Source organism: Zea mays, chromosome 3, assembly GCF_902167145.1.
Source record: "Zea mays cultivar B73 chromosome 3, Zm-B73-REFERENCE-NAM-5.0, whole genome shotgun sequence".
NCBI lineage: Eukaryota > Viridiplantae > Streptophyta > Magnoliopsida > Poales > Poaceae > Zea > Zea mays.
The window spans coordinates 133,718,876-133,727,890 of NC_050098.1; the positions used below are offsets into that span (position 1 = coordinate 133,718,876).

At 42.7% G+C, this 9,015-nt stretch overlaps 1 protein-coding gene across 2 annotated transcripts; it reads left to right on the forward strand.

The window, feature by feature from the left end:
- The first annotated feature begins 6,247 nt into the window (after window positions 1–6,247).
- LOC100274046 (uncharacterized) lies at window positions 6,248–7,820 on the forward strand. Of its 2 annotated transcripts, XM_008674285.4 has the most exons (2): window positions 6,248–6,346; window positions 6,472–7,820. In XM_008674285.4, exon 2 carries the CDS (start codon window positions 6,489–6,491, stop codon window positions 7,656–7,658), a length of 1,170 nt encoding a protein of 389 aa, XP_008672507.2. In that variant the 5' UTR covers window positions 6,248–6,346; window positions 6,472–6,488; the 3' UTR covers window positions 7,659–7,820.
- The last annotated feature ends 1,195 nt before the right edge of the window (window positions 7,821–9,015 follow it).

Here is a 9,015-nt window from a genome sequence, read left to right on the forward strand (position 1 = left end):
TTGACGGACGATCTTCTGGTGGCGATCTACCGTGAAGTGTGACAAGTACTTGTCCGCCGCCTCCTTGCGCCTTTCGGAGAGTTTATGCAGCAGTTCCGCCTCTTCCTTGTCGCGTTGTTCGTTCCATTGCCGCATCACCTCCTTCTCATCGCGCATTACGAGGTCTTCAAAGGGCCTTTGGTCATCAGCCGGGAGCGCCTCCATGGCCGGCTTGATGATGTTGGTAGTGGAGATCTTGGTGTGATCCTTAGAACCGGTCATTTATGGGCCGATTTTTAGCAGATCTAGACACCTAGTCCCCAGCGGAGTCGCCAAAAAGTATGTTGACGCCTTTTTGGAGACGCCAATCACTTCAAAAGAACCGGCGGTGGTGCTCTCTGGTCAGGCGCGGACGGTCCGCGCGCAGGGGCCGGACGGTCCGCGGCCTGGCGCGAGGCGGTGGTGCTCCCTGGTCAGACGCGGACGGTCCGCGGCACAGGGCCGGACGGTCCGCGACCTGGAGCAGGGGCTGGCGATCCCTGCCTGACGGCCGGACGGTCCGCGCTCTAGGGCCGGACGGTCCGCGCGTGCGCAGGGGCGGCGGAAGATCGCCGGCGGCGCCTGGATCTCGCTCCCGGGAGGGACCCCGTCGGGGAGGAGAGATCCTAGGAGTTGTCTAGGCTCGGGCTGGCCGACCTAGACTGCTCTAATCGACGTAGAGTCGAGGAGAGGCAGAGAATTTGGGGATTGGAATACTAAACTAGGGCTAAACTAGAACTAGACTAGAACTACTCCTAATTGTGCTGAAAATAAATGCGAGATAGAAGTTGTATTGGTTCGATTGTTGGGGGTTCAATCGGCCGTAGCCCTTCATCTATATAAAGGGGAGGTCTGGATCCGCTTCCAACTGATTCCCGAGTTAATCCCGCGGTTTTAGGTAACAAATCCCGCGAGAAACTAGGAACCCTAACTGACTCTGCGCACGCGCGGATCGTCCGCGCCACCACCGTGGACGGTCCGGACCGCGGACCGTCCGGCCTCCGGGCCGGACCGTCCGCACGGTGATTTTGGGTTCCAACACATACATTCGTATGAGGTGTTCTGTCGAAGATATAAACGACTCAAACCTCAAATAACATTCAGAACCAATGTATAATATAAATGATTCTGCCTTCCTCTGAAGGTCTTTAAGATATTTCTGACTTTGCCTTCCTTTATGAAGGACTACAGAGCTTGTGTAATCTCTTTTTGAATGGCTTTAGAATTTTAAGTTTGGCTTTGAAATTTTCATTTTTCGCAAAAAAATGAATAAGACGATCAGTTAAACTTGGTACAAAAAGTCAAACAAATTATAAATTGGGACAGAGGGAATATTGGATCCAAATCTGGCTACGTGGCAACGTAGTTGTATTGTAGGGATATAAATGGTATGAATATTATTCGTCTGTATTCGAATTCGATCCGTCTAAGAGAGCTAAAATTTGATCCCGTAGTAGTCCGGGTATTTAGTATCCGATTCATACATGATCTATATTTGCATCTGTATAATCAAAGTTAGATATTTAAGATGTCGATATTTATTCAAATTTTATCTGACATAAATATATATATATACACACACGTTGTAAATCACGTCCAATCAGCGAAGTACATATCCCTTCCAGTAATCTGCGTAATCTTGCAAACCTTAATCATTGTATTTAAATAAGTATGCAAAAAAAACAATTGATGCTACCGGCAACAACTATACACATATAATAACTAACAAATTAACTAAACCAATAATAGTCGCCTATGATAGGACCATAATAGGAAAGAACACAACACTTTCCAATTTTTATAGTCGTTTGGCCTTTGCATGAGATATGAATATATGATAAACTCTGGTACCATCCATCATTGTATTGTTTGGTATGATTGTAGTTTTTGTATTATATCTAACCTTAATAATTGTATAAAATAACTATTCAAGAAACACTTCATGTTACCAGCCACATCTAGACACTTCGAACTACAAAAATTAACTACGCCAATAATAGTCACGTTTGATGACACGATAAAAGAAAAAGAACACTTCTGATATTTTTATAGTTTTGGCCTTTGCATGAGCCAAACTCTAGTTCCATCATGTCTTGGTACGATTGGTTTGGTCCACAAATAAATACGTTCTGCCCATACCGTGTGTGTTCCACGAGGTGATATTGTAAGCATTAATCTGGTGTTTGGTGGTTCTAGACACTAAAGAATATTACGATTCACTAGTAAATCTATTTTTATTGGTGTTTTTTAAACCGTCGGTACTATGGACCAGTAAAATCATCATTTTTACGTGCGGTTAACTAAATACCGCAAGTAAAAAATCGATTTCTACTGACGGTTGAGTTAAGAAAACCGCCAGTGAAAATCGATTTTTACTGGCGGTCGACATAATAAATCTGCTAGTAAAAATTATTTTCAAAAGCATTAAACAGGTTCTAAAAACAGCAAAAAATTATTTAAGTAGAGGACTCAGCCCACCCCACCCACATGTCTCTGTCGCGGCATTTTTCACGCACAATTCGCGCGTTACGCAATTGTTAGGAATCGAACTGTCGAACTCACTCTCGCGCGTACCCTTCACTATCACTCCGTCTATGGCATGCTTTGTGTTTAATTTGTAGTTTTTTTGTCCACATATTACAACCATTTGAGTGTAAATTATTTGTTTGAGATCATAAACAAATTCAAATAAAAAAGTTGTCAACTATAAAGTTGAATAACTTTTGAAGTTCTACAACTTTCATTTTGACACTTTTTTCATCCGAAGTAGTTTGCAAAATTTGAATTTTAAATTTGATATACTTAGATTTAATTTTTTTAGAACCGAAATGAGTTGAAATAAAAAAGTTATCAACTACAAAGTTTCATAACTTTTAAAGATCTACAACTTAAAGTTTTATAACTTTTAAAAATCTATAACTTTTATTTTGGTGGTTTTGTTATACGAGGTCGTTTGAAAAACTCAAAAAATTAAGGATAAAAATGATTTTTAATGTCGGTTTCTTAGGAAAACTGCCACTAAAAATCGGTTTTCTTAAGGAACCGCATGTAGAAATACGATTTCTAGTGACAGTTTTATTAAGAAATTGTCACTAAAAATATCATAGGTGGTTGATAACCGAATCCATCTATGAAAATATATTGTCCCGCAGAATTTGAGCCTTTTTCTAGCAGTGATTATTAAATATAGTATAATTATAAAACTAATTATACAGCTAAAGACTAGACGGTGAGAAAAAAATTTATTAAACCTAATTAATTTATTATTAACAAATATAATCACATGAACTAATCACGAAGGAATGGTGGTTGTGACGAGGCGGTGCACGGGGGCAGTGAGCCATTGACGGTGATTCGGGTTCAACGAGTGTGTGAAAAGCTGCCATCGTTGCGGTTTTGATGGTTCGTACCAGAGATGTTAATGAGAATTCTCCGCTCGGTTATAGGGTCTCAGATCTATTCCCATCATGTTTGATCTATCACTATATCCATCCTCATACCCATTATAAATGCAAAACTCATCCCATATCTATGCTTATTCGGGTTTCGGATCCTCAATGGTCCCCATCCCCAATTAAGAGATAACTAGTTAATAACAGCTAGCACAAACTATCTAGATTTCAGACATCACCACATCGGCAAGCACTCATTCATGAACCATGATCCATACATCCATCCATCAGAAAAAATATGTACTTCGGGACCGATAGAAGAGATTGAGAAATGGATTCTGCTCACCTTCCTTTGGTCACCATCTGGATTTGTTGGCGCCTGAGAATCCATGGTCGTTACCATCGTCCTAGGCTCCTAGCAGTCGGTGGTGCTCATCGTCGCTGGTGAAGTCGCCAGTGTGTAGTGCCAGCGCAACGCCATGTCGTGTGGCGGTTAGCCGGCTAGGCAGGGCGTGTTATTTTGGGGTTTTGTTTTTTGATAGTCTGATAGTTGTCTTGTCGTATTGCATTGTTGGGTTATGACCTAGGGCCTGGTGCGTTGCCATGACTCGGCCTCAACTCATTCATACAAATATGACAGATATACACGTATGAAATATCCATGGGTAATCAGGTTCAGATTATGGCTTCCCAAACCCATACTCGTTTACCTAATGGTTGGAGATTTTTCTCATATCCATATCCATGAGGATAATTTTTGTCCTATACCCGTACCCTAATAGAGAAATTCTCTACGGATTAGCGGGTATCGGGTCTCCATTGACACATCTCTAGTTCGGGCAGTCAATGGGGGCAGATCTACAGGGCCGCATCACATCCACTACCGAAAAAACGATGAGTACAGTTGGAAACCGGATACAATATCGAATTTTCAATCGATATTATATAATAGAGATTAAATACGTTAGTTTTTAGTCTCGTTTGCAACATTGTGTACTAAATTAAAGAGAGACTTTACCGGTTTTAGCCGGAAATAGTTATAAAGTGAATTTTTATTTTTCATAGATCAAAGTTCATTAATATGTTCATATATACAAATATACAAGAAATTATTTCCAATGGACTAAACTTATCGTTTAATACTAAAGTAAAGAGATTTGGTCCTTTTTCTTGGACAGACAAATGTATATGTAGTTCCTTTTCTATACTTAAAGTAAAGACACTTTATTAAATCCAAAAGGAGTATTACATATATTTTTTTAGTACAAATAAACAAGGACCCTTTTTGTATTTGTTCCTTCTTCGTCTCCATCCTTCTTTGACCCTACTTTCTTTTACAGTGCAATTGCTTCTTCGTCTCTAGCCAGAGGTTGCTGTTGAGGGCTAAAGATGCCCTTAGCAGGCAAGTAGCCCTTACTGCAGAAAATAAAAAAAAATCAACTAAAGGCTAGTTAATAGTTGGAAGCTTTTCTCTTATTTCTTGCCTATGGGCTAGTTCATGATTCAAATTCTTCTCAATTCAAGGAGATCAATGTTACCAAGATTCCTATGGAAAACACATTAATTAAACAAAAACAATTAGAGTTTAAAATAAATAATGTAAGTATTATGGACAACAAACTAAGTGGAAAAATATGGAAAACATCATTTTACGAGTGCATGAAAAACCACTATAGAAAACTATTTAACTTCCTAGAGTTGAAACTCTCAAAAGTTAGTGAAAATGGATGGAAGTTAAAGAAACTCTCTCAAGCTTAAAGATCCCATTGGAAGTTAAACTCTCGGAAAGAGTTGATCGGATGTTAGACTAACTTCTGACGGTCGTTGGGGCCCATCGGAAGTTAGCGACGTAGACGTTGTTAGCACCGAAACTTCTAACCATTTTAGTGGCCTCTCGGAAGTTATTGTGCTAACTTCCAAGGGGTCCCACCGGCTTCTCAAAAGTTAATGTGCTAACTTCAGGCCATTTTAGTGGCCTCTCGAAATTTATATTGAACCAACATTCAAAATGTTATTTATTTTCAAATTTCACTATATTTCAATACATCGGGATACAAACAATCAGGATAACAACACTAACTGCAATAGCATCTCATCTGTTTCATCACAATAACACCACACCTCATAAATCTCATCAATTAAACACAATTCCAATATATTTCTTCAAAATAAGAACTCAATTAGTCTCATCTCAACCCAAGACACATCCCAAATGTCTTACAGGGTTCACAAGTTCACCTCCCATCTATTTGAACTATATCTTATATATTAACAAACAACATTAGTTTAAATATCATACATTTAGTTATGTCTCTTTCCTCATTTTTACTCGTAGCCATGATTTTTGTTTAGTTTTGCCTCTTCTGCTCTTCAGCAACAGAATAACAAAACTGAGTAGAAAATACAACTAAGGGTAAAAATAAGGAAAGCGGTAGAACTAACGGCACCACTTCAAAATGTCGTAGTTTAAATAATTTGATGTTCATCAAATACTAAAATTCAAAATTAAAGACCTCTAGAGTATATTTTTCTTACAAGCTCCAGTGGTGGCCGTGCCTCGCGTGGCCATAATCATCCTTAGTATGATTGATCATGGACAGGGTACAGACCCATGCTTGACTTGATAAAACACCAACAATACCAGACCCCATCCCCTTCCCTATCAACAACGGAGGGACGATGATATATTATTTAGGTCTTGTTCGGATACTCTACTATTATATTCACTCTAAATCATATGTGTTAATACTAGAGTACCTAAACAAGGTCTTAAGTGCATGCACGTGCTGCACGCTGTTATGGACCTATTAGGTAGTAGTAGGTCGAGTAGGATATATATCACAAAGTTGTATACCTATAAATAGCTCGCTTTGATAACATGATCTGCTGCCTTATACGAAACATAGCTACCTACTACTCAAGTATCCATCCTTATTGTAAGTGCTCTTATAAGCTACTACTAGTTACAAGCTGGTTTATATTTAACTACAAGTAGCAACGATTTGTCTTAGTATATATGGTTCATAATACATATATATTGGAACTGAGATAATATATGCAGGAGTACAGTGTTGATCCATGGACTCGGAAGGAGTTGTAGCAGCAAAGGTGGCAGATGAGACTACTAAACCGGCAATCCAAGAAGACGGCGCCGAGAGCAAGGCCGGGATGACTGATCTGCTGATGCTGACCGACAAGTCGCAGCTGCAGGCGCTGGCGATGCTGCTGCGGAACAACGAGGAGCTCATGATGAGCCAGGCGATCAAGTCGGAGACGGAGCGCATTGAGTACCTCAAGACGGTGAGCGACTGCTACACGCGGACGATGAAGCTCCTCGACGATTCCATGGCGGCCAGGACCACGTACGAGCGTTCGGGCGGAACGAGGAGCCTCGTCGCCCGGGACATGGACGACTACGTCGTCTACGGCCTCAACGCGTGCTTGCAGAACGTCCGCAACTGCTGCGTGCGCCTGGACGCCATCGACAAGCTGCGGGCGCACTACGACGCCCTCGCCGACGCCGTCGCCGACCCGGCCGCCAACGTCGAGGGCCTCGCCGCGGAGGCGTCCGAGTACAAGGCCGCCATGTGGCAGTACTGCTACAACCAGCGGAGCGCCTCCGCGCGGGCGCACTCCCGCGCCTACTCCCAGGCGCTCAAGCTGGAGGGCATCGACTTCGCCGAGCTGGTGCGGAGGCACCAGCTCCGGCTCGGGTACGGCAGCAAGGGCGAGGAGTTCGAGGACCTGGACGACACCCAGAAGCTGGAGGTGTACAACAGCATCATCGTCGAGTCGGGGCGGGCGGGGCTACCGGTGCGGATGTTCTCGTCGGGCCGCTCTGCCGGTGGCCCTAAGATTGCAGCCACGACGTGGGCGGAGGCGGTGAGCGTCTTCATCATGGCGGCGGGCAACCTGGCGTGGGACGTGTTCACCACGGAGCACGAGGTGGAGGCCATCCTCAAGGGCAGCCTCAACCTCCTGGCGGGGCTAGGGGGCTTCGCCGTGGAGGCCGTCGTCGGCGCGGCTGTCACCAAGGCGGTCGCAAACGTCGGCGCCGGCGTCTTTGCTTGCTCTCTCGCCGGCTTCGTCGTGGGCGCCATCGCCGGGCTGATCTTCGTCGGCGTCAGCGGCCTCCTCATTAACCTCATCATCGGCTCCCCAAGGAAGGTGCCTGACATGAGCAAGCTCATGTTCCACACCGCCGTCATGCCCGATGGAATGGCCCTTGCGTATGCGGTATCTCATTAATTACTTAATATCATCGCAGTGACTACCAATGCAACTGCTTCAGCTCCTACTGTTGCAACGCGCGTGTGGAAATAAGAAGGGAATAATAATAATTATTATTATTGTAATAAAAAATAATTATCATATATTGATAATGATTATATATCAAATATCTTTTCTCGATTCGTCGTGACACACGTCACATGAGTCCATGGTGCCCCGCTTCGCTCGACCCACGACCAGACAATTTTAGCTGACGTCCCGTTTAGATCATTAGAATTGAATTTCATTCTAATAATAGTAATTTAGGCATATATTAACTAAGATAATTCGATTTTATACAAAATATATTGGTATATTATTATTAGTAAGATGTCGAAGATATTTATGTGCTACATTTTTACTATAGAGGAGTGAGACGAAAAGTGTCATGTAAGTTATATAGAAGAAACAAATTCTACTCATGCATAAAATCATTTCTCATCCCCCACCCCATGAATTTGAGATAAGCTTATATCTGAACTTTGGAAAGTGGTGGAATGTCAAATTCCAAACTAAATAAGTTATTTTATTGAGTAAATTCCAATTCCTCTAAAATGAAGGGATCCAAACGCTCCATAAGTGTTAATTTTTTGTCGAGTACAAATCCACGGGGCAAAGAAAGGCATCCAGCAAATCGAACGTTTATTCAGTATCAGACACTTGGCAAAGAAATCAAACTTTCGCTTAGTGCCAAACACTTAACAAAGAAAAATAATCAGTAAAGAGGTGGTTTAACTAATGTCAAATACTCATCAAATAAAAATGCTCGACAAAAAGTGGTTTGGCTAGTGTCAAACACTCGGCAAATCACCATCGACAACTAATACCACCTAACCTCCATTCATTTTGCCGAGTGTCCTACAGCGTGTAGGGGACAGATATCCCCCGGGTCCACTAGAAGGCTAGAAGGCCTCGTGAAAGACTTTGGGCCCATTACCTCGTAAGGTCATCCCTTCGTGGGTCGGGGGAGGAATCACTGGCAGAATGGATCGACGCAAGATTGGACCGACTCGAGCTCAGACGGCTCATTGGGTTTAAATATTACCCGCAGCATAGATCCGATCCTCCCGTTCAGCACCCTCAGACATCGGAACTAAATGAGGATAAGTCGACAGGATAATAGGGAGATAAGTTCAGTCGGTTCACTATTACTTAGGAGCACATAGTTATCGTACCCGCATGTAATGCCCCACGGTCGAGTATATAAGGCCTAGGGGGCACCCCATCTAAGAACAAGTCACTCATTAGCCATCCCCTCTATTCTCTAGCATCCTTCCTACTAGAGAACTCCCCTGTAATCCACCACATAAAGAGCCACACCAGAAAGTAGGGTGTT

Excerpts from the sequence above, each read along its gene's own strand:
- LOC100274046 (XM_008674285.4), top strand. The coding sequence starts at position 6,489 with ATGGACTCGGAAGGAGTTGTAGCAGCAAAGGTGGCAGATGAGACTACT.